Raw genomic sequence first — 26,390 nt, 5'->3', positions numbered from 1 at the left:
GTTTAGACTGATAAGGGGTTAAGTCTTAAATTTGTTTGCATAACCATGACCAGTATTACAGGCCACACTGGCCGTGAACTATGTCCAAATCGCGTTATCAGTTTGACCCTCAGCATTTGTAAGATATTGGAGCGTTTTCCGTTGGTTTGTTATATTTTACAGTTTATATAATTTCTGAAGACACCCAATTTCTATCATATCTCATGTATCGTTTTAACATTTTGCCCAATTTTCTTGGTCACAATACGTTTGAAGAAAAGCCAGAAAACCCTTCTCATGATCAGAGAAACATCTGTTAACGGAGATTCCATTGTTCGATTCCGAATATTTGATTAGTACATACGTATTAATCACTATCAAACTGTTATGATACCAGGTACTCGCGAAAAGGTGAGCGTATCTCGCTCCGTTGGCATCCGTCACAAACACATGCAAAGATAGCTACAGCCTAAATGTTGCCTCTGATATATTTCAGTAAAAAGAATTAGGTCTTCAGCAACCCATACTTGCCGTAAAAGGCCTCTATGCTTGTCGTAAGAGGCGACGAACGGAATCGAGTGGTCAGGTTCGTTGACTTGGTTGATGCACGTCTTCGTATCCCAATTGCTTGGATCAATGCTCGTGATATCAGTCATTGAATTGTCTGGTCCAGACTCGATTATTTACAGACCGCCGTTGTACAACCGTCATCGCTGAGTGCAGCGTTAAAAACAATCAAATGAACAAACAAACAGTCAATGGCAAGAACAATCGAAATGGAAAATGATAATCATACCAAAGCCCCCGCCCTACCCACTTAAGGAAAATGTTATTTGCAAAATATATATTCGATAAAACAGTACTGCGTTTCCCATCTAAAGGTCGATTCTCATTCATGTCACAAAACGTTGTCCCATCTCCTGCGCATGCACTAATTTTTGCAGAGAGCATGTGCTTGGAATACATCACGGCATGGAGTTGTATTAATGTGTAATCACACCAATCAAATCATGAACCGAGTGGAGGTAGCTTGTCTGATTTTGTGGTCCAGACTTGATATTTTACAGATCGCCGTCAAGTAGCTGGAATTTTGCTGAGTGAGGCGTTAGACAACAAACAAACAATACCATGTCTATTTTCGAAACCTCAAAGGATTTGCTTCAATTCTGTTAAAGTAATTTCTTCACCTCTATCCCACATAACAAACTTAAGGAAAAACCTGATTCCGTGACCCATGGGGCTTTTGTTGCAAAACGCAGTGACCAGAGATACAGTCACATATCTATCTTCAGAGGTTCAGGGTAATTTTTCAAATTGAAAGTAAATAACATCTAATGTTTACTGAGAAAAACATTTGTGAAATGCTAGACTTCCTCTTTGATAATTTCTCTGTAAAATGTAGGGGTGAGACATTTAGGCAAGAAGTAGGCATCCCTATGGTGACCTATTGTGTTCCGCTTCTTGCTGATCTGTTGCTTTATGCATATGAATCGGAATATCTGCTCGGTTTGGCAAAGGCAAAACAAGGTAATCTGACTAAGACTTTTAACTTAAACCTGCAGTGAAAGCATGTTCGGATTACGGATTGCGTGGCTGATACGATTGCTACTCCCTTGTTGTCAGCCATGTTTTCTGATATACCCCTACACTTGTGTATTTGTTAGTCATTCACTTGATGCTCAGTTAATGAATTTATTACAGGTATAACTAGTGGTAGCACCGCTCAGATTAGCGGGTAAATAATCCTATTTTGCATTTCTTGTGTCTGGGGTAGTTATTCATTATCTAAATTCAGGTTTGAAGTGAGGTCAAATGTGTGTTTTGTAATATGCACGTGGCAGCCAAGCAAGAGATGAATTGAATGTAAATCAACGGATCATTCCTAGCCATCAAAGAATCAACAGAACATACGTTGATTGATTAATCGCTGTTATCTTGCACAGTGGATATGTCAAAAGTAAGTTTTTAATTGTCCAGGTTTACTAAAGCAAAAGGAATACACTCATATCATGGCGTGATATGCCGATGTAAAAACAACATACTATGTTCAAAGGTTAACCGATAATACGTTGATTGATCGCTCATTGTTATCTAACTCAAGGGATTTTTTAAGAACCGTGGATATTATGAAAATAGTTGTCATGTGGGCTTCTCAGCTGACCTTTGGGACTTGAAACCTATGTGAAACAACTGAAAAAAAACAAGTGGTCAGTTGAGAAACGAACACGGGTTATAATATCCCGAAACGCTATACATATTTTAAAATATTCGATTGTTCCAGAGACACGTGACATCGAAAATGTTTCTTTGTACGGCTGAAGATGTATGGGATATTGTTCCGTTATGTTGATAGTCATGGGTACATTCCTCGAACAAGGTAGCTGCCTAAAATTATACATATAACTTTGGTAGGTTGTAATTATGATATTTGCATTTTGTTTTCATTCATTTGCTGCAGCATTGAACAGAATCATTCTTGTTCCTCTACGTCTTGGTTGGGAAGTTCTTCGATGCGCGACAGACGTTGTTTTCACAAGTCTGTATATATTACAGTCAATGTGTAAAATGAGATTCACTCAGGCAATTTATAAAATGTCCAAATAGAAAATTTATTCAACGCCTGGATATTTATTTTACAAATTGCCTGAAAAATCTGTCCATTTATTTAAAAGATTGACTTAAAATGATTAAGACGTTCAAAGGGGCTTTAAAGATCACAATAGATTAATTATGCTAGGATTAGAAGCCAAACAATTTAGAAAAGTACTTTTAATCCTTACATTTTCAGTCACTTGGTGATGTTATTAAACATAAAAATGTTAGGAATTCGTTATCATAATGATACAGATGGACATTTTTCTCAGGCAATTTGTAAAATAAATATCCAGGCGTTGAATAAATTTTCTAAGTGAAAATGTTACACATTTTGACTGTAAAAATATACACACGATAAAGTGAGCAATGCTCAGGTGAAATATTTACTTTGTGTTGCAAGTTAAACTAGTGTAAACGAAAATCGCAAAATTACCAAGCAGGTGACTTATCAAAACTTCGTCACAATTACCGATGCTGCCCATAAAGATACCTACATTTCTTTATTATTTCCAAAACTGTATTTCCTTTTGTTGACAATGTGACCATACATCCTTATACTATCAATAAAGGTGTCAAATGCGCTTACGAATGGCGCAGCACAGGTCGCGAACTAATCTAGATTTGCTATATCATCCGGGTATTTACGGGGAAAAGACAATAACAAAGGCAACAACCAGTCCCGCGGAGTTGCTTCAGATCAGTGCCCCTTTAAGCTTGAGGTATATCGATGATCTGATATCGTTCAAATGAACGATTTCTTCCACTGATTTACCCACCTGGACTAGCAATAAAGGAGACCAGTGAGACCACTTCATCTGTTTCATATTTAGATCAATGCATAAAGCTTCAGAGGTCAAAACACTCTCCACAAGACACAGGATATCAACGATAGCGTTTACATTTCATAACTTTTGAAGTACAATCGAGCATGTTCTTGCTACCATGACTTCAAAGAGCGAAATACGACTCTTGCTCAGAAGATGTTTGATCAAGGTAATAGGGGGCGGTCGGGTAGCATAGTGGTTAAAGCGTTCGCTCGTCACGCCGAAGACCCGAGTTCGATTCCCGACATGGGCACAATGTGTGAAGCCCGCTGTGATATTGGTGTCCCCCGCCGTGATATTGCTGGAATATTGCTCAAGGCGGCGTAAACCATACTCACTCACTCACTCACTCACTCACTCACTCACTCACTCACTCACTCACTCACTCACTCACTCACTCACTCACTCACTCACTCACTCACTCACTCACTCACTCACTCACTCACTCACTCACTCACTCACTCACTCACTATCATTGTTACAACACACAGTAAAACCTTCAAAACTTTTTGTGGAAGACATGTGGTGGACATTTCCAAATTTGACGCATCCGTGACAAAAGTTGTGTCCGATGCAATTCCTTAGTTGAAAACAATAAGTCGGAAAACAAGTACGATTCGGAAAAAAACGCACCCAGTACATTAACAAAAGTACCATGGAGTTGCACGTACTAAACCTGCAGCAACACCATAAACGGTAGTAAAGTGCAGTGTTTTTGATTGCCTGGCATCTACGTCAATCGAAGAGTGACAGTTCAACAACACGCCAAGATTAACAGAAGTGAAACGAAACAGCTTCAAAGGACGCTTGCAGGCAGGGGAATCCCGATCGGCTGTAGCCAGGGTTTTCAATATAGCACCCAGCAGCATCACAAGGCTATTGGATCAGTTTCAACAGCACGGGTCAACACGTGATCGACCAAGAGTAACCACTCTCGCCCAAGATCGCTACATCCGAGTGCGCCATCTAAGTGAAAGCACGACCACAGACACCTTAACCGCATCCCAAATACCCTGACTGCGCAGAATCTCCGACCAGACCGTACGACACCGTTTAAGAGCAGCAGGTCTACGAGCAAAACGTCCTGTTCGATGCCTCATATTGAGTCGACAACATCGAGATCAAGATTTCTCCACCGTCGAGGGAATAACAGAGCACAGGTCTACAGACGTCGTGGAGAACGTTACGCGTACAGGAAGTGGACAGGTTTGGTGGGGGTAGCGTTATGATGTGGGCGGCTATCTCTCATAATGGCAGGACAGGGTTGGTTGATATCTAGGGCAGTCTTACGGCTCAACGATACATTAACGAAATTCTCCTACCACACGTCCTCCCAATTGCAGCCAACGGTAACGGTGCATTCCAGCAGGACAACGCTCGGCCGTATACAGCACGGATCACAAGAGCCTGTCTTTACAACAACAACGTTGATGTTCTCCCCTGACCCTCCAGATTCCCGGATTTGAACCCGATAGTGCACCTGTGGGATGAATTGGATAGACGGTTACGCCGACGTCAACCACGTTGCAGCTGTTGACTTTTGCGTTGCAGGCCGAGTTGGCTACAATTTTCCAGGATGTGATTCGCATAATCGTGTCTTCCATGGGCAGGAGATGTCAGGCCGCTATCGATTCGAACGGACCTTCACCTTGGACTTTTCCAATGTACCGATAACTGAGATGACTACTATCACCAAGTGTTCTCCCCAAAACATTTTGGCTCCATACCTTGTACGGTTCCTCGTGTAAATATATTTTCCTACCTTACACAAAACTGACTTAACGTTTCTTTTTTTTAAGAGTATATATAATCGATATTTCACTCAAGTGAAATAACATGTAGAAATGGCGCTTAATGCCCGAACGAATTTTATAATAAGCGGAACATTTTACATTTTCTAGTCAAACACAATGTTTATCTTATCTGCAAAGTTAAGTGTTAACTTGTGGCTGCTTCACTCGTGAAAATACCAGTCACTTGATAAGAGTAACAAATTCTAGATCTGACAAGACAAGACAAGAGTCCTCTATTGATTTCCCTCTTATGACATTGAGCAGATGATGATGATGATGATGATGATGATGATGATGATATGTATGTGTGTTTGTGTGTATTTACACTCCGCACTCAGCCATGTGCCAGCTATATCACTGTGGTCTGTAAATATTTGAGTCAACCCAGTGTCTGGCTTCATCAGTAACATCCCGTCTCGTCGGGTTCAATGGCAAGCATTCAGGCAAGTCACTGATCATGAGCCTGTGACCACCCGATTCAATGTAGTTGCTTTGTACGACAAGCCGACGATGAGATTTATACCGACGACATAAGGACGATTTGACATCTCTCTCTCTCTCTCTCTCTCTCTCTCTCTCTCTCTCTCTCTCTCTCTCTCTGTCTCTCTCTGTACGCATGTTTTTTTTTATTATTAAATGTATATCCGTCTCTTGTAGGTGCTCTCGAAACGATATGTTGGAAACGCGTCGAAAACTATCCAAGTCACTCCAAACCAAGGTATGTAAGATCGATGGTCATGTCACTGATCATGAGCCTGTGACCACGGGATTCAATGTAGTTGTTTTGTACGACTAGCCGACGATGGGATTTATACCGACGACATACAGCGACGATTTGATATCTCTCCAAGGTATATAAGATTGATGGTCACGTCTCGCCCTGACAACGCTCAGAGGCGCCAATACCGAGATGACACGCTTCGACCAATGTCCGAAAACCACGTGTTCAGCCGATAACCGATTGAAAACGAGGTTCCGCGTCATACGGTTGTTTTAGCGCCTGATCTGATTTTTTCGATAATTTCAAGCAATCCAAGATCCCATATCAACACAGCATTCTCGGTTAAATTGTAGTCGTGCTATTTTACGAACGCTTCTCTCCGATGTCGAGGTTCTGTCAACTCCATAACATTCTGTGATAACCCGAGATTGGAATCCAATGTGCTTTATAAGAAATAAGATGGACGTAGCTTGTAGTTCCACATAGTTGTCTACCGCCGAGCCTCGATATAACCTGCCGCCATAACTGGCAACGTTATCAACGTTACCCACCATGCATTGCTGAGGTCTTATTGCGTGAGATTGCATCGGGACCATTAATTTACAACGATGTGTTACATAAGAGGTTATAGCACATTCGGCGTCTTTGATAAGAGATGGTACTTGTTATTACCCTGTCTGGCGCTCGGCAACAAGGCTTGGTCGGCTTAGAGTCAGTATACTGTGTCTTAGCTGGGTATTCATGTTAAACTGAGGCATGGCATCTGTCGGCCAACACTATAACATCGGGATTAGTCCGGACTAGTACAAGCACACGCACGCACGCACGCACGCACGCACGCACGCACGCACGCACACACACACATGCACGTTGCTATATAAGTGTAATAATCTTAAACCCCATTTCACCTCACCACCTCTCGGAAACCTAAGTATTTCATCCACAGTGCGACTACAAAAAGGAAAATATTTAATTTACGTACAAATTTGTAAGCAAATAACAGTATAATCAGTAACATAATTTTATTTTGCAGATTGCATTTAACTAAAAATGAAAAAAAAAAACATTTCATAAGAGATCTCTCCCCAAATGTAGTATGTTCAGAATCAGAATCTGTTTATTCAAACAAATCACAAAAAGGTGGTACAAGACCACATAAATATTAATAATTATATATATGTTGATATACAGTTAATAACATCATGTGATTACCTAGTATTTTTAGTACTAATGGATAGTTTTACAATAAATCTCTATACATTCTTTAGATCCTAAGAGTTTTACAAATTTTATAATATTTGGCTATTCAGTATAATATGATGATAGAAATGTTTGCCTCTCTCTTTAAAAAAATGAATTTCGGAAGAAGGGGGTAGCGAAGCTGACACGTCAGACGGAGTCAGGGACGCATCTACATGTACGTCTAGTTCGGAAGGGGAATGCGACGACGTTACGTCAGACAGCGATAACGACGCTATTACATGTGCGTCTAGTTCGGAAGGGGAATCCGACGACGTTACGTCAGACAGCGATAACGATGCAACTACATGTGCGTCTAGTTCGAAAGGGGAATCCGACGACGTTACGTCAGACAGCGATAACGATGCAACTACATGTTCGTCTAGTTCGAAAGGGGAATCCGACGACGTTACGTTAGACAGCGATAACGATGCAACTACATGTGCGTCTAGTTCGAAAGGGGAATCCGACGACGTTACATCAGACAGCGATAACGACGCTATTACATGTACATCTAGATTGGAAGGGGAATCCGACGACGTTACATCAGACTGCGATAACGATGCAACTACATGTACGTCTAGATTGGAAGGGGAATCCGACGACGTTACATCAGACTGCGATAACGATGCAACTACATGTACGTCTAGTTCGGAGCACGAGGTGAGGTGGAGTTGAACCATCCAGCCACAAGCTAGAACCATCAAGAGCAGTGTACCACATTCCGTGCAGTTGTAGGCAAGCTTTCATTGGAGAAACATCTAGGCCCCTCAAATCCCGAATTAAAGAACATCAAAGCTTAGTCTCCAAAGATGAGTGAGTGAGTTGGGTTTAGCGCTGCTTTTAACATCATTCCAATTATATCATGGCGTGTCAGCTTAATGTTCAAGGAAAGCCCGGAGTGATATAGGTCTCAGACGTTTACCACTTCAGCTAGACCCAAGGTGGTGTGTGTCGTTGTTGGTGTTGGTGGTGTTATCGATGTTGTTGGTGTTGTTGTTGATCTTGTTGTTTGTGGTATTGGTGTTGATCTTGCTGTTGTTGGTATTGGTGTTGTTGTTGTTTGTGGTGTTGGTGTTGATCTTGCTGTTGTTGGTATTGGTGTAGTTGGTGGTGTAAAAGATCGTGCGTGTTGTTGGTGGCCGTGTCGGTGGTGTTCTTGCTGGGGTTGGTTGTGTTGTTGATGTTGTTGTTGATGTTGTTGTTGTTTGTGTTGTTTGGGTTGATCTTGCTATTGTTGGTATTGGTGTTGTTATGGTGTTAGTGATCGTGCGTGTTGTTGGTGGTCGTGTTGGTGGTCGTGTTGGTGGTCATGTTGATGGTGATGGTGTTAGTGGCGGCACATGCATAAGGTTTATAGAACCTATACCTCCATCTCCCTACCAGCTTGTTGCCTTGAAATCGTATTCGGAAACTGTACAGGTTTTCAAGACAAATGTTACCGAGGAACATTATGGAATAATATAACAAAATCATATTATAGTGGTTAAAGTGTCCCAATGCTGAAGGCATTTCTGTTGTTTCCCGGTATATTGCTACAAACTATGTAATCATACCTCCATGGGTTTTTGTGTGTTTGCTGTTTAACGCCACATTCAGCAATTGTTGAGATATATGACAGCGGTCTATAAATAATCAAGTCTGGACCAAACAGTTCAGTAATTGCCATCATGAGCATCGATCCACGCAATTTATAGCTAAAATGGGGAGAATTATCTTTAAATTACCCGCATGTTATCAGAATTAGCGGACCATTGTAACTTGATAATGCCCTCATATTGCTTGACTCCCGTTGTTAGGGAGTCAGCTTTGACTTCATCTGATTTGTTCTTCAGTGGCATTCGTTGTTTGTTGATTGCAGTAAATATTTCAAAACCGATATTGTGTTTATATTCATCTGAAAACAAATTCTATCTATTTTAGCTATAATAACGGTAACGCTATTTTTGCTGGTAATAATCATTCGCATAAGCCCTCAATCTTTTAAACTGCCCTCCTTCGTCCGGCAAATACAGCAAATTTTAAGTTATTATTATCAAAACAATAGCTTATTGCAATGTCACTTACTTTATTTTGTTTGATAAACATCTAAAGAAATCCCACTGATATCCCCTGTCAGCATGCAAAACGAGGCGACAGCATCCATCGATTGGTCAGGTTCGGCGACTTGCCTGATTGTGTGTCGTACCATGTACCATGATAGATTTACGTCACCCATGAAGATCAAAGTCAGAATAGGTCTTAAGCAACACATGCAAGTTGTGAGAGGCGACTATGCTTGTAAGAGGGGACAAATAGGATTGGACGGTGAGGCTCGCTGACTTGGTTGTTGCATGCCATCGTATCCCAATTACGAAGATGGATGCTCTTGACGCCAATCACTGAATTGTCTGGTCCAGGCTCGATTAGTTAACGATCACCATCATATAGCTGGAATATTGTTGAGTACGGCGTTAAAAAACGAACAAAAAAATAAACACAAACAACAACAAACGTTTTACCTTTTATCTAAATGTTATATACATTTACACATATCACATCAAGATTACAGGTTCAGGGGGTTATAGTTGAAAGGTGTAGGAGATCATAAGTTAAACTTCTGGTTTTGTGTTGTGTACACACTACACTGTTTACTTGTGATATTTGTACATACGAAGATGAATGCCTTCTTCACAGAGAAGACATGTTCGAGTCATGTAGTTGTTCCTGATCAGTAAGGATCTGCAACAAATCTGTGTGTTCTTATCACGATCATTGTCACAATCCCAACAGTGCCTTGACAATCATTGTCACCATCCCGACAGTGCCTTGACAATCATTGTCACCATCACGACAGAGCCTTAACAATCATTGTCACCATCACGACAGCGTCTTGACAATCATTGTCACCGTCACGACAGAGCCTTGACAATCATTGTCACCATTACGACAGCCCTTGACAATCATTGTCACCATCCCGACAGTGCCTTGAAATCATTGTCACTATCACGACAGCGCCTTGACAATCATTGTACCATCACGACAGCGTATTGACAATCATTGTCACCATCACCACAGCCCTTGACAATCATTGTCACCATCAAGACACCGCCTTGACAATCATTGTCACCATCACGACAGCCCTTGACAATCATTGTTACTATCACGAGAGCCCTTCACAATCATTGTCACCGTCACGACAACGCCTTGAGAATCATTGTCACCATCACGACAACGCCTTGACAATCATTGTCACCATCACGACAACGCCTTGACAATCAATGTCACCATCACGACAGCGCCTTTACAATTATTGTCACCGTCATGACAACGCCTTGACAATCATTGTTTCCTTCACGACAACGCCTTGAAATCATTGTCACCATCACGACAACGCCCTGACAATCATTGTTTCCTCCACGACAACGCCTTGAAAATCATTGTTACTATCACGACAGCCCTTGACAAACATTGTCACCATCACAACGGCGTATTGACAATCATTGTCACCATTACAACAGCCCTTGACAACCATTCTCACCATCACGACAGTGCCTTGACAATCATTGTCACCATCACGACAGCGCCTTGACAATCACTGTCACCATCACGACAGCGTATTGACAATCATTGTCACTATCACGACAGCCGTTGACAATCATTGTCACCATCATGACAACGCCTTGACAATCATTGTCACCATCACGACAACGCCTTGACAGTCATTGTCACCATCACGACAGCCCTTGACAATCATTGTCACCATCATGACAACGCCTTGACAATCATTGTCACCATAACGACAACGCATTGACAACCATTGTCACTATCACGAAAACGTCTTGACAATCATTGTCACCATCACGACAACGCCTTGAAAATCATTGTCCCCATCACGACAGCGCCTTAACAATCATTGTCACCATCACAACAGCCCTTGACAATCATTGTCACCTTCACGACAGCCCTTGACAATCACTGTCACCATCACGACAGCCCCTGAACAATCATTGTCACCATCACGACAACGCCCTGACAACCATTGTCACCATCACGACAACGCCGTAACAATCATTGTCCCCATCACGACTACGCCTTGACAATCATTGTCACTATCACGACAGCACTTGACAACCATTGTCACCATCACGACAGCGCCTTGACAATCACTGTCACCATCACGACAGCGCATTGACAATCATTGCTTTCTTCTCCTCTGTCATGTTGATGCCGCTGCCCACTACAAGTGTCATGCTGACAGTGAGGAGATGTGGGTTATACACCCCGAACATCGGCCACAGTGGCTGACTGGAGTCTACATTGTCTAACGCCGACATCACTTTGTTCTCCTTCACATCAATGAAGACAATCTTCTTCCTGGTGTCATCATAGACAACACCGTAATGTAGTGTGTGTGATACCCCTGCTGTGTTGGGGAGAGTGTCAGGCAGACACAGCACATGCTTCCCCTCCTTCCATGTCCGCCTGCATATCCCGCCGTGTGTAGGACAGTGGGCGACCTGCATGCAGCAGGAGCTGGATCGTGGATTGATACAATGAGACACGTCCCTCTGCTCCTCCCTGCATGCACCCACCTCCAGGATGAGGTTGTTCCCTGTGAGTGGTTCCTCCAGACTGACCCTGTTCACCATCTCCCAGTACTGGGGACAGCCAGCCCGGGGGAGGGGGGCAGTGCTACATGTGCCCCAGTATTTCTTCAGTCTCCACTCCCCTGCAGGTCTGGTGTCCGACTTCCTGTTGACCAGGTCTCCTTCTGTGTTGATGTGGACGTAGTCGAGATTGACTATGTCTTTGTCATACTTCAGATGTATACCTACAACATATGAATGTAGTTTACAAGTGAATAACACATGAGACAAATTGGGATATTAAAGTTGTACAAAAATATCCAATTGCAAGGAATGCACAGCTAAGTACAATGTACTGACATACAAATAGTGTAATATAATCACAGTGCAGTAGGATGAACATAAAATCTACTGTGTATTGCGTTTTGGTGTATGTATACTGTAATATTTTAACGCGAATGTAAAATAAGTTAGTAACAGGTCTGGTGTAAGAGGTTCGTCACTGAAATATTTGCAGTGGAGATTCTGAATTACTAAAACAAAAGGATACACATCGCGCAATAATCACGCAGAGCGCGAATACTCTCGATCACAGTTGTTCACCATCGCTTAACAGAAACACGAGTAAACGCGGTATAATGAGGAAGAAGCTTAAAATGAGGATGTTGAGATCACAGTGTCACGTGACCTGGTGACGTCATCCGGTAGTTGGGGGAGTTTGGTGTAGCACGTTGGAGGACGCACTGGGGGCTGGGGGGCTTGGCGATGGGAGACAGGAGATTGGCAGCATTATCAGAACAGGACACAAACAGTCAATAACACAATAAACAATAAGCAACATTAAATGTAGTGAACAAGTCATGTTTGAAATATTTCTGGAACTTTCTGCTATTATATTATTTGGAGTATGTTTTAGTGTTCTTCTGTAAACGAAAAAATGTTGAGACCAAACAGCAATTAAATTAATTGTCAATATACAAATATATTTTGAAATGTCCTCGCGCTTTGCTGTCAGAATAAACGTCGTGAGGCACGTGCGAAATAGACCAGCCGCCCGCCCAGAACGTGCAAATCACGTCGACACCGCTCCAGGCGAGGCGCGTGCTATTTGATTGCTCTCAGTTTCAAAAGCAGATGCTAGCAGATGAACAATTGTTGTCAATTTCATTCTTGGCATTTCTGAAAATTGGTATCGAAAACATCACGACAAACATTTGGTTTTGTGAAATTAAGACCAAATGCGCTCATGTCATTGCGTGGACTATATATAGGTTGATTTCTATTGTACCACAGAGAAGGAATTACGAGTGGAAAGAGAACTTTCCCGTTAACTAACTGTGAACACGCATGTTACCCTGAAAATTGACCAGTGACTAGCTGTCGACGAAGACCAATTATAGCTTAGTCCCCGCTACAGCGCGCACGTGATCGCATCTCGTTTTACCTTTGCTCGGTTTCATTAGAAGAGAGAAATATTTATCTACAAATGATAAACAAAAATTACTCCTGTGAATAAATATTAAAATACATACCATATAATCACCTTGCTCAAATACAACTTTAGAAGAGACACGCGGGCTGTGTCACGTGACTAACTGACGCGGAAACAAAAATCCAACAACACGATGATGCACTTTCAGTTCTGTCATAGCTTACTTTCTGTCTGTCATTTCTTCCCCCAAAAACAATTCCAAAACCTATTTGAGCTATTTTCCAAATGTGAATAACCCTGTATATATCGCGAAATCCATAGTACATAGCGTGTAGATCACATTGGTCTACGTCAGTTTGCAGACGACAAATTGATAAAAGCATTTCTAATTAATTGTAACAAATATAAAAACAGCTTGCGATAACAGAGAAAATAAAAAATGTAATTTGTAAAAGTGAAGTGGTGTGCTTGATCACGTGGCACGTGCTGTTTAGATGATGGCGATAACTGGTACAGTTTGTCGACGGAAAGTTTCTTTTTCCACTGATTTGATTCCCTGTTGTCGCGTTATAACAGGAAGCTAATGATTTTTTTCTACGCACAGAAACACGCGCATTTGTCCATTTGCAAAGTTTATTGCACAGTAAACTTTTAACGTGGGATATTTCAGAAATAATATGAAAAATGGCGATACCTGGTCGTTAACAAGTAGGGATAAGTTTATTATTATTAAATAGTTAATGTTTTCAAAAAAATGTGTCAATGGACGCAAACCCCAATTAGCAAAATATAACCTGTAAATACAAATCAATAACGCTGTTCACTAGAGTTTCACGATGCAGGTTATGAAAAATGAAAAAGTGATATTTAAAGCAGTGAGATAGTATTTTCAGTGAGAAATGACAGAAAGATTTAAATAAAAGCGACTAAACTCTTTCCATGACATAACAAATAACATTTGTATGATTGTACGCAATGTTGAAACTAAATGACTGTCAGGATTAGAAAATCATCAGATGTATGTCCCTCAAATAATTGACTGGTGGCAGCGATGGTATAGAGAGTTCCGCGAACGGGCTATCGCTGCGAGGAGCTTGCAGCCGTGAGTTCTGATCTCTCCCCTATAACGCATAATGCAGGGACGTGTACGCCGACGTCAACGGCTACCGTCTACGTTAGCAGAATTGGATTTTTCCACTGACAGAAATACGCACATTTGCCCATTTTCAAAGTTTATTGCACAGTTAACTTTGAACGTGGGATATTTCAGAAATAACATGAAAAATGGCGATAACTGGTCGGTGACAAGTAGGGATAATTTTATTGATTACTATGAAATGGGAAATGTTTTTAAATAATTTTTGTCAATGGACGCAAACCCCAATTAGCAAAATATAACCTGTAAATACAAGTCAATAACGCTATTTACTAGAGCTTCGCGAGCTTAAGGTCCGGGGTTTAATCCCCGGCCGCGTCATACCAAAAGACGTTAAAAGATGATACTTGTAGTTACCCTGTCTGAGGCTGGACATTAAGGGGCTAAAACAAGGACTGGTCGGCTCGGAGTCAGTATACTGTGTCTGAGTGGGGTATTCATGTTAAACTGCCACATGGTATCTCAGTGAGCAAGCATATAAATCGGCATCAGTCCGGACTATTACAAGCAGCCACACACAAGTGCAATAATCATGGACGCGACGTTAAACCCAATTTCACCTCACCTCACCCAAGACCTATGTCATATTTTACTCATCAGCACTAAGTGCATTTTGTATTTTGAATAATGCCTCATTGATGGTGTGATATTTCAATGTTATTTGCTTCAGTTTTCTATGATTGTAACTACACCTATCGCCATGGTCTATGTTCCCAAAACTACATGATGATGAGAAATGTTACGATCGGTCGTCAGAAGAAAACAGCGATTAGCTGTGCAGAGTTGCGTCCATTGGACAAGCCAGAAATATGGATGCCAGAGATGGAACAGTTTTTGGAACCAAAACCTAACGCCCCAACACACCCGAAACATCTCACGTGGGTCACCTCCGTGCACTGGCTAGGGGGTCATTCTTGATTTTGTCAAAATCGCTGCGAGCTCTGTACTGATATGGGGCAGGATCACTATGACTGCCAGAACGCCACTGCATATTGTCCATACATGTAAGACGGTCACTGGACAGTACTACCGAGATAGCATGCTAGCGGCGATAGTAGTTCCGTTTTCGCTGCATGCTAGTCCACGTTTTGCCTTTCAAGACGAAAACGTATCGTTCATGACTACCTCCAACAGCAAAACATCACAAGATTGCAATGAGCAGCCATGAGTTCTGATCTCTCCCCTATAACGCATAATCCGGGGACGTGTACGCCGACGCCAACGGCTGCCGTTAGCCGAATTGGGCCAGCCGCTGCAACATTAATTGACAAGAATCCTGCAAATTGTCATTGGGAGATTGATTCGGACCTTGTCGAGCATAAACGACAGTTTGACCAGTTGTTGGGAACAACTCATTATTGATCAAGTCATCTCAAACGTTTATGGTTTTTACCACACACGCATGTCGCCTTCCTCGATTGTTTGTACCCTTACAATGCACCGCCAACATGTTCTGTTGATAAGTATGTTACACCTAGTCCTTCCTATGTCGCATCCATTCATTCAAATCACTCGATACTTTTGGTATTGTTTTGTAGTAATGCTATATGCAATATTTCAAACTCTATTTCGCCTTTAAAATAAATTAGCTCCTGTAAATTGTCCGTTTCGCAAGTCGCCGTCTATAATGTTCAAACGAAGGAAGTAATAATAAAAGAGTTGAGATGTCGGCAGGTTAGGAGGCGTATGCAAGAACAATGACAAGACATACATGCAGAAGTACCAGTGTCTTAAATCTTAATGTGTGAACCTTGATCTTGATATCCACGTATTTGGGGACTAAGGTCACAAACAGTGTATAAATAATGTTCAACGTGTTGCAATAGCAGTTTCATTACCCTGGAACGATAATCTGCTTAATACATCACAACACACATTTGTATTCACACGTGAGCGACACACAGGTTATTTAGAACCAAGTCTGTGAGACTATATTGTCACGTCTCAGTAACACGGTGACTTTATCGGCACGAGAATATTGATGTACTTGAAATTATTCACACACGCACATCACCATACACAACAGTGTCAATGGTAACAACATGACCAATTTAGCGGTTAAACAGTCCTCTGTACCTGCCTGTACATGATACTCACGATTAACACTGACAACTTCATACTGGCTCGGTTTTTATTATTGTGAGGCTTATGTTAAAATGTTTCAGATATTACATCTTAGAAGTAGACCGAACTTCGCAGATATTGCACGATATACAGAACATCCTAAGGGTGCATCAAACGTGTAAAAATGTCTGCCTGGCAGTGATTGCATCGTCTTTCTTCCCTTCAAGGTCCCCATTGCGTCGTCTGAGATGGCGGTCGGGTGGCCAGGGTGCTCGCAGTTTGTGTGTCCCCAATGTCCGTGCTCGTGATTATGCTTTCAGTCTTTTTTTTCCTGCTCATTTCCTCGATAGGTTACAGTTGCAGTGAGAAACACTGTTGGAAACAACTGTCACCACCCATCCCCCCCCCCCCCCACCCCCCTCACTTCTTTCCTCACTCATTTCTTCACAGCGGGTGCTCAGGCTCGCTGACATAGTTGATGCATGTCATCGTATCCCAATTGCGTGGTGGATCGATGCTCATAATATCAATAACTGGATTGTCTGATCCAGACTTGATCTCGAATATTTACAGACCGCTGTCATGTTGCTGGAATATTTCAGTCGGTATTTTCCTGCTCATTTCCTCGATAAATTATAGCTGCAGTAGGAAACACTGTTGGAAACCACTAAAACCACTGTCACCCCGCATCTCGTAAATTGTAAGCAGTTAATTCCACCGAATGGCTTTCATGTCGGGGCATTGGTGGCCAAGTCGCCTCTGGCTTCCCAATTTGCTGGCGAATTTCAGAAACCTATGCTCGAGGATTCTAATCCAAGATTCTCCCTGATCATGTTTGTCAGCACCTCATACATGACAACTGCCTAATGCCTGTATCACTTTGTCCGTTCCTCTCACACAAGCTGACATGTCGGTATATCACGGAAATACTTTTTAAAGAGGGGTTCAACCCAATTCGCGCATTCACTCTTTTGTGTCACCAAGGCAATGGACTTTAGAATATACTATGTTTGTTTTACTTCTAACTTATTCGTTATAACGAGGCGTGGCAGAATTGTGTGATCTTTGGTTTGATTTCAAAATTAGCCCAGAATATCATTTGTCAGCTCATGGGTTCTTCATCAGAAGGTTGAAGGTCTAAGACCTGCATTACTTCGGGGTTTTCACCTATGTTAAACTGCTACCAAATCGTATAACAGAATTGAATTTTAAAGTGGCGTTAATCACAATACACGCACTCACCCATCTGGCTAATATTTTTCGTGATACCATAGGCGGGGGGAATGTCTACTTATGGCAACTGTCATTGGTTCACTTTAAGGTAAACATTTCCAAGACGATGATATGGTTGGTAAGATTTGTTAAAGCGACCTTTGTCTGCATGAACAAAGGCGAATTACCCTGTAGCCATAAAATATATATGTCTATTATCTTAATTGCAATTACTTCAAATATGCAAATCTCAATTGTATTGTACGTCGACTGTCAGCCATCCTGAACGAGGTGTGCAACTTTGTCACTCATTATTTACTGTTGTTTATATTGTTGACTTAATCCGTGTCTGTTGACCATGGATATGAAATATTTGGACTTGTGACAAAGAAATATAGCCGCACCCCCAGCCTAGCTAGGGGTAGGTTAGGCGATCCGTGGCACCAACAGATTGTGCTGCCCTGGCACCTAGTGCTTCTTGTATATACATATATCTACCTGTCTAAAGCAGTGTGTATATACTGCAAGCCTTCGACTCCACGTTGTCACTTCCTACAGAGAACCGTACACCGACCCCGTGCATATACGAGTATAGAAATAATAATTAATGAAAGAACGTCACACCAAAGCGTTGTGAATTAATCATGTAGCAACATTAAGCTGTAATGACTGATGTTGTACATAGTTACCAACGTGTCCTGCAAGTAATTAAAATGGGCCAGATAAACAAGCCAATGACACACGAAGACTGCCAGCGCCTGACCTTCATTAGCCCAAGCATGAGCCAGTTTATTACTCTATGCCCCTCAATCGTAGTTGGTGACTAAATGTTCCATACGTGTTGACGTTTTATAATACTTGAACACGATGGACATCAAAACTTATATCAAAGGAGATACATGATAAATGTACTCACACTTCAGCACCATTGATCTGTCTACAACTTCTGACTTCAGCAGATGAACACCGCATTCTCTGGCCACACCTGTAACATCAATATATACATCACCATATATATGTGTGATGAGACAGGGGGACTTCGTGTGTGGGTTTTACTCTGTTTACCACTCACGGACATAGAGATGCATGTTTAGTTGTCAAACGTATCTGAGATAATGTGATTAAGGGAGGTTTAAAGAAGAAGTTTGATACAAATTTACCAAGTAAGACATCCCTGGTGTTTGAGGCGGTCTTCTCTGTGGTTTCCTTCTCCTCAATGCGCTGAAAATATAGCATATGTATTATATAACAAAGCATGTGTCTGTCATGGGATCTCATGGGTCAAGGATTTCCAAGACATGCAATCATTAACGGTTGCAATCAATATCAAAAATTCAAGACACTCTCACACAACATATTTGAATTAAATGATAGACGCTGACACGTCTAAAGGTGTGTACATGTTAGGTAATAAAAACAAACCGATTTCAAGCTTCTGATTTCGACATTGAGCTTGTCTGTAAGTGTTTTGAGGCTTTCAATATGTTTCTCATCTGAAGCAATTTTCGTCTTCAGCTCTGTCAGGTCCTGCGAAAATACAAGCGTTAAATGGTCCGATGCACTTTCTCTCAATATGACAAAACATAGTTATGACGATTGAGGCAAATTTGCTTTGGATCAACCTGTAGTTGGTCAGTTTGTTGGTCAGTGAGCATGCAAGATTTCATGATTTTTCTGATTGTACTCACCATTTTGTGTTTCCTTTCCAAGTCTGCCATAAAGTCATCGTCAGTTTGAGTATCCTTGTCTGAAACAACAGATGGATAACTCCTGACGATTAACACCGGGAACATGTTATGTGCAGTCTACGAACATTAAATCTTCAGAAACAAAGCATGAATCTTAGATAGAGAAACACATGAAGAAAACAGAGGGGCTGCAAACGAAATAGATCGTCACAAGAACTTGCAAAAAACTGTACGCATACAAAGAATGAATAAAACTACAATGATGTTCGATGTGAATACCTTTTACAGATTCCTCATCCACTTCCCTTGGCAAAATGGCACCAAACACTGATATGGTTGATTTCAGTGTTGACAAGCTGTTGGTGTTGAAGACAGCTGAAGGTACGACATGTGTTTGAGGCGCAGCAGTTTCTAGATAGTTCCGAGTTATGTCCCCTACATAACTCTCCACGAGGTCTGACTTCGAGGCATAGAGGAAGACTTTGGCGATGTAGTCTAAAGCCCCAGTGCATGTCTTCCATTCTTCTTCACAGGTGTTTAGACGAGCATATAGAGTTGACTTGGTCTCCTTCGTCTGACTTTCAAGATCGATCAGAAGTTCCTTCTCTCTTTGGTCAAGTTGTGATCTCAGAGATTGAAATGTGTGGCCAATACTTTCTTTCAAAGTGTTGTGTGTTTTGTCTGTGAATTCGCTTCCTTGCCTAAGGCTCTGCATATGTGATTGCTGGCGAGCCTGTAACTTTGAGAGCTCATTCTTATGATGGTCCAGCTGTTTTGTTACAGTATCAGCAACCACATCCAGCTCCACAACTTCATGGTCTGCGTGGTCTTCAATCCTACATCTCGCACAGATTAACTTCTTGCAGCTTTTATCAAACAGATAAAGGGGGTGGTGTTTATGGATACTGCAATATGATGGAATATTCGAGACAGTCGGTCCCATGTCACCAAAGTTTTGAAGTACATGGTTCTTGGTAAGTTTGACGCTGCTGTGCATGTTCTGGCAGTATTCACAGAGGAACTCTTCACAATCCTGACACCAACACACAGCCTGGTTCCCGTCATCTTCATTTGTACAGAGAAGCTCTGTGGGGCGATGTTTGACTGTCAGGTGGAATATCTCCTTCTGTCTGACTGCATCCTTCTGGAGACTTGTGTCTGTGAGGTTGACCTCCCTCTGACATGTAAAGCATGATATCACTCCACCAGCTGCAGATGTCACACACGTCTCACACACAGCGTGTAGACAGGGCAGTAAGTAGGGGACTGGACTTTTCAGGGTAAACTGCTGCTGACAGATAGAACACTTCGGGAAGGCGTCCATTCTGGAAGACACAAAACTTAAAGATAATTGAGAGACTAAGAGCTGTTACCAATCAACGTAGAGACATGTGTCAAGCAAGGTCCATTCCGTTAAAGGCGACTATGCTTGTCGTAGGAGTCGACTAACGGGATCGGGTGGTCAGGCTAGCTGACTTGGTTGATGCATGTGATCGATCCCAATTGCGTGGATCAATGCTCATGATATTAATCACTTGTCTGGTCCAGACTCGATTATTTACAGACTGCCGTCATATAGCTGGAATATTGCTGAGTGTGGCGTAAAACAACAAAGAAACAATCTTATCTATGGGTATCTCAGATTGATATAAAACATGCACACACATACTCATTGTCAGCCTGTATCATATTTGGCACCATGCCATCCTAACACAGCCTGTTCCATTTACGGCACAAAACAGGCACGAGTTTCATAGACGTACGTAAAAAGAGCGAGTGAGTGAGGGAGTTGGGTTTAACGCTGCTTTTAACATTATTCCAGTTATATCACGGCGTGTCAGCTTAACGTGGGAGGAAAGCCCGAAGTGATGCAGGTCTCAGACGTTTACCACTTCGGTGAAACCCACGAGCACGGGTATGGTGCTGACGAACCTAGAAACATAATCAAGGCGAACCGGGATTCGAACCCACAATCATAGGTTTCTGGCGCGACCATGAGACGCGAATCGCGGCGCCTTAGACGACGGGGCCACCGTGCCCCCCGTAAAAAGATGAAGTGTACACTAAAAAAAATACTACAAATCTATCCCTGATTGTTCAACATGAATGAAATTTAAACATTTGTAACATTTGATATACCAGGACCCCTAAATAGGTCTGAAGCAGCCCATGCTTGCCGTAAAAGGCGACTGTGCTTGTCGTAAGAGGTGGCTAACGGGATCGGGTGGCCAGGGTCGCTGACTGGGATAATGGACATAATGCATACACTATACACACTACATGCACTCAGGAAAAATTGAACTAGTTAATATAAGAATAGTTAAAGTGGGCCATGACTTGTATGAATAAAACGTGGATTCGTAATCCGAAAGTAGGAGTGTGTGGCAGTCGGTCGGCCTTCGGCAGCCTGATAGTGTCTTGACATATTCATGGAAGTTGTGACCTTGACTATCGAACATTTATCTTTGTGTAGGGGGACAAAGTGAGAAACGAAACACAACACACCTACCTGGACACCTACCAGTACACAGATGTTATAGGTTTTCATGGAAAGGAGGTGATGGTATCTTGGATAAAAGTTCCTTCACTGCTGACCCGATGATCACTTAATGCGGGAACGAAGTATGTCTGAACTAATAGATGCTTATGTTGGTAATTTTAAAAACAATGTCTATTTCTTTTACGTATCATGCATGGCTCTGAAGTTACAATATAAAATACATGTAGAATGATGTATATATGTCTCTTTTAATGAATGAGCGATGGACATAATCAAATTTAGCAACAGTCCTTTCGAATTCCAATTACAAAGAACACAAACTCGATATGCTTTATTTTGCCCCTCAATAAGTCATTTTATATTCATTTTACATCGTCAAACAGCAGTACACAGATGTTATAGGTTTTCATGGAAAGGGGGTGATGGTATCTTGGATAAATTGTTCTTTTTCGCAGATTTAGCTTATATCATTTGAGTGATTACATTTCCGCTGCATACAACCAAGATTTGTTTGTACTTCGCTCACTGACATTGTTGCCCGTGTATAAAGTAATCACTGCTTGTGCATGGTGAATGTGAAGACATTTATTCATTATCTTCATTCTTCCATGACGACAAGAGCTCTCTTGGAACGCGTAATTACACATGGTACGAAGGTCCGGTATCTTAATCAAAATACTGCCTTGTTAGTAACATTCCGTTTGGCGCTAAATGAGAACCATAAATTGCAAACTCGGGAATAGTCTATTAAATGTAAAAACTGTACACGGCAATCAATATCCCGTCCCCAACCATATCAGCTCTTTCCCATTGCTTGAAAAAGTTGTTTCAGAAACTATCAGGATGTTATCTGTACAAGTTGACATCTTGAACGGAGAGGGGGGAAGGGGCACACCGGTTGGGGGAACAGCGAAACATGTAGTGTATGTTCTACATATTATACGTCGGGTAATGTCCCATTAGTCATACGCCCATTAGTCATACTCTCAATAGTTATACAGCAAATGAGGGATTAGTTAAATCGAACAATAGGCATATACCCTTTGGTCAAAAGGGACAGGAATGGTACAGGAACATACAGCTGTCACCACAGTTATTATATTCTCTAATGAAAACATAAACGAATGTTATTAAAGTAATGTACATTGAAGTTATTTGAACATGATACATGACAGTCTTTCATAATCAAAACATTCAAGTTAATGTTATTTAAATAAATTAATGTTTTAGGGACAAGTAAAGGATTCATCTCAAACTATTTACTGTTCTTTACTGAGTTAAACTGAGTTTACTCAATTTAGTGAAAAAACACAAACTAGTACATAAAAGTGTCTATGTTTTAGACTCTAGCATATCACTCTTGTTATGGCAGGATTGATTGAAGTGGAATATGTTACTTCTAGGCGAGATACACAGCAGGTACTGTTTCAAGGTCACCTTCACAACAAGAACTCTACAAAGGAACACTATCCACTGGAAGTGTGTCGTGAAAACTTGCCTTGGTAGAGTTACAACAGTTGGAAACTATGTCAGGAACACCACTCCTCATAACCACGGCCCACAAGAACCTGACAGTTAGATTTGTCAGTAACACGAGGGCCAGAGAAGAGATAACCCCGATGCCAACCCTGTACCAGGAAGCAGTTGCCCAACAAGATCCTGAAATAGTACCTCATCTACCATCCTACGCAAATCTCAGCAGTGCCCTTTACCGGCATAGACGACACACCATACCAGCGCTCCTACTGGCAATACGTGATGTGGAACTTGAGGGAAAGTGGACTGAGACAGGTGACGGCCAACCATACCTGTTGTTTGCTGACGGTGATTGCGAAGAAAATATGTTAGTCTTTTCCTCTTAGGATCAGCTGACTGTTTTGCAGTCAGCAGATTACTTCTACATGGATGGTACATTTTCATCCTGCCCAGCCCTGTGGAACCAACTCTACATTATCCATGCCAGAAGAGGTTCGAAGACCTACCCCTTGGTGTTTGCTCTTCTTCCCGATCGCCAGACAACAACCTTCTGCCGGCTTTTCCACCGACTGAAGGCAGAAGTACAGCAGAAACTCAACAGAATCCTCGCTCCTGTCACCGTTCAGACCGACTTTGAGCAAGCCGCCATCCGAGCTATCGAGACTGAGTTTCCTGCAGCCAGAGTGAGTGGATGTTACTTTCACTTCACCCAATCCATCTGGAAGAAGGTACAAGACTTCGGGTTAGCTGTCCCATACCAAGAAGATGCTGGGTCAGAAGAGCATTATCCCTGGCTCTGTTACCGGAAGCTGACGTCCAAGATGCCTGGGTCGACGCCATGGACGATACGCCAGGACTAGACAACGCTGAGAGATTTAATGATTATATTGTAACAAGTTGGATTGATGATGATGCTAGATTCCCCATCCCTCTATGGAATCACCACCGAAACATTGAATCTCGCATGAACAATAATCTGGAAGGCTTCCACTACCGACCGAACAAGTCTCTGCCACATCATCATCCAAACATTTATCGTTTTGTTCAACTGATCAATCAGATTGAGAAGTCTGAATCTGCCAAGATGCGTCAAATTGACTTTGGTGCTGCTCCCCAAGGCAGAAAGTGAGTGTATCGCGAAAAGGAAAACCGACACATCAAATTGTTGGACCAACTCCAAGTAGGTCAGAAAAACTGTGATCAGTTTCTGGATGCTGCTGGTTATCTGTATCCAACTGACCACTAAATGTGAAACTGCAAATTATAGGTCATTGATGATGATATGTGCTATGATGAATATATATGCTATGCTGAGGAGTATTAAAAGATTATTTAAAGTATTAAAAGTTGTAATTTTGTGCTTCTTGGATCATTCCACTTTAATTGTAATACAAAGGTAGTTGTTGGTGCAGCTAACCATACCATATGTTGTTTTAACACGTATGACTAATGCGCCGTATGACTACTGGGAGGACACCATACGTCGTTGTTGACAGACAAGATGCGCTACTCAGCAGATATGAAACAATCGGTTTAAGATTTCTTTCAGTGTGACGAAGAAAGAGAAAACTAATTCATGCCATTAACAAATACTTGAAACGAGCTTCTAAAGTTCTTGGTATGTCTCCAAACAACATGTTGTCCATCGGCAGGCTTCGAGTAACCAAGCGAACCTTGTCGGGTCCATATCAGAAGCCATGTAGGGTTGATAAGTTACACAGCTTTGGAAAAAAGTCAGACGTGTAGTTGTTAAACTGCATTCAGAAAATAAGTACATGATCCTAAGATTCTTAAAACTGAACATGATTTAATTGTACAAAATACAACCTGTGGCAACTTTGCATATGAGTGTGCTTTCTCGATAATGTTAAGGACTATGGTTAATCTTTGAGGGACTTGGTGGAACATTTTCTGAAACTTGCAATGTATCTCGCTCTGTATAAATATTTAATGGAGCTTTGAAATATAGAACAATGTTGTTGCTACTGATCCTTGATTAGCGCACATTTCCTCATTTAGTAACTCCTCTCCTTCAGCAACACACATCAATAAGCATTTTTATTTTACAGCTTCATGATTTGCGTAGAAAAGGGATTCATGTTCCATAGGCTATACACGTATGTATTAACGTGATACATGCATATTTTGTGTATTTAAGATATGTAATACTAGTTTTGCGTAGTACACTAATAACTATATTTTTTTTCCATTTGTATGCACAAAACTCCGTTTATAGGCTGCAGCAAATCGAAAAGATTGAATACTGTCATATTTGTGTCTATCTGAATAAATACCTTGAGTTGAAAATCTTGTGATATTTAATGCAGATATTTTGAATTCTATGAAAAAGAATAATGCCTTTTGTCCGCTCGACCTACCAAAATCAAATTCATTAGATCAGGTCAATCTTGCCGACGCCGACGCCAACTATTGATATCTGCACACACCGTATAACCCAAGTCTGACCGTGAACTGCTTGAATAGATGATAGAGCATCAGTGGAACATGTTTTTATTCGATGTACATTTTGCAGGCAAAAAGCTGTTAATCTCCATGTTCATTCAAATGCAGATTACTGTAGTGACCACATTGATATATTGAGATAAAGGAATGCAAAATGTGCTCCCAAATAGATCATAATTCACTTCCTTAGTCAGTCAGAGAATCTGTTATCCGTGAGAGGCATTATATCTTCAAAAGATCAGCTGTGTGGTATCATGCATGTCTAAAAAATTATATAGGAACTAACATCAGCACTTTTAAGGGTCACCACTGCGACACTGACCCCATGATTCCCTGCAGGAAAGGTGTTTGTTGTGGGTTTGTCGCCATGTTGAATAAAGTAGACAGCTGGAAAGATGCCATAATCAAAATACTCGTAGCGAATAACCAAACTCCAGTTACGGGTTCCGAATTCGCCCCCAGTATTCAATACTTGTTGTAAAAAACGACTAACGAGATCGGGTGGTCGTCAGGCTCGCTGACTTAGTTGATGCATGCCATCTTATCCAATTGCGTAGATCGATACTCATGATGTCAATCACTAGTATCTAATATTAGGCAGGTGTAGTTTTGACTACCATATTTCATGTGTTTTGAAACCTGCCATGACTGAAGATACAAACATTGAATATTGAAGTTGT

At 41.5% G+C, this 26,390-nt stretch overlaps 1 protein-coding gene across 11 annotated transcripts in view; it reads right to left on the bottom strand.

Annotated features, from left to right (window-relative positions):
- The window catches only part of LOC124112462, a 180,872-nt gene that overhangs the window by 22,763 nt on the left and 131,719 nt on the right, over window positions 1-26,390 (bottom strand). For 5 of the 11 annotated variants that reach the window (XM_048390748.1, XM_048390747.1, XM_046472571.2 and 2 more), the window contains 6 exons: window positions 19,551-20,596; window positions 19,272-19,330; window positions 19,006-19,110; window positions 18,744-18,804; window positions 18,500-18,568; window positions 11,084-11,964 (listed from right to left, as the gene is read on the bottom strand). The exons of 2 other annotated variants lie outside the window; for them this stretch is intronic. In XM_048390748.1, coding sequence (XP_048246705.1) covers window positions 11,309-11,964; window positions 18,500-18,568; window positions 18,744-18,804; window positions 19,006-19,110; window positions 19,272-19,330; window positions 19,551-20,596 — 1,996 coding nt within the window. In that variant the 3' untranslated portion in view covers window positions 11,084-11,308. Of the gene's footprint in view, window positions 1-11,083; window positions 11,965-18,499; window positions 18,569-18,743; window positions 18,805-19,005; window positions 19,111-19,271; window positions 19,331-19,550; window positions 20,597-26,390 lie in introns of those variants that run through there. 4 more of the 11 variants (XM_048390754.1, XM_048390755.1, XM_048390746.1 and 1 more) reach the window with 4 other exon arrangements.

Source organism: Haliotis rufescens, unplaced genomic scaffold (assembly GCF_023055435.1).
Source record: "Haliotis rufescens isolate VD_foot unplaced genomic scaffold, xgHalRufe1.0.p SCAF_9, whole genome shotgun sequence".
In the NCBI taxonomy this organism is placed as follows: Eukaryota; Metazoa; Mollusca; class Gastropoda; order Lepetellida; family Haliotidae; genus Haliotis; species Haliotis rufescens.
Note: the sequence above shows the minus strand (reverse complement) of the source record. Positions and strands in the feature narration are given on the sequence as shown.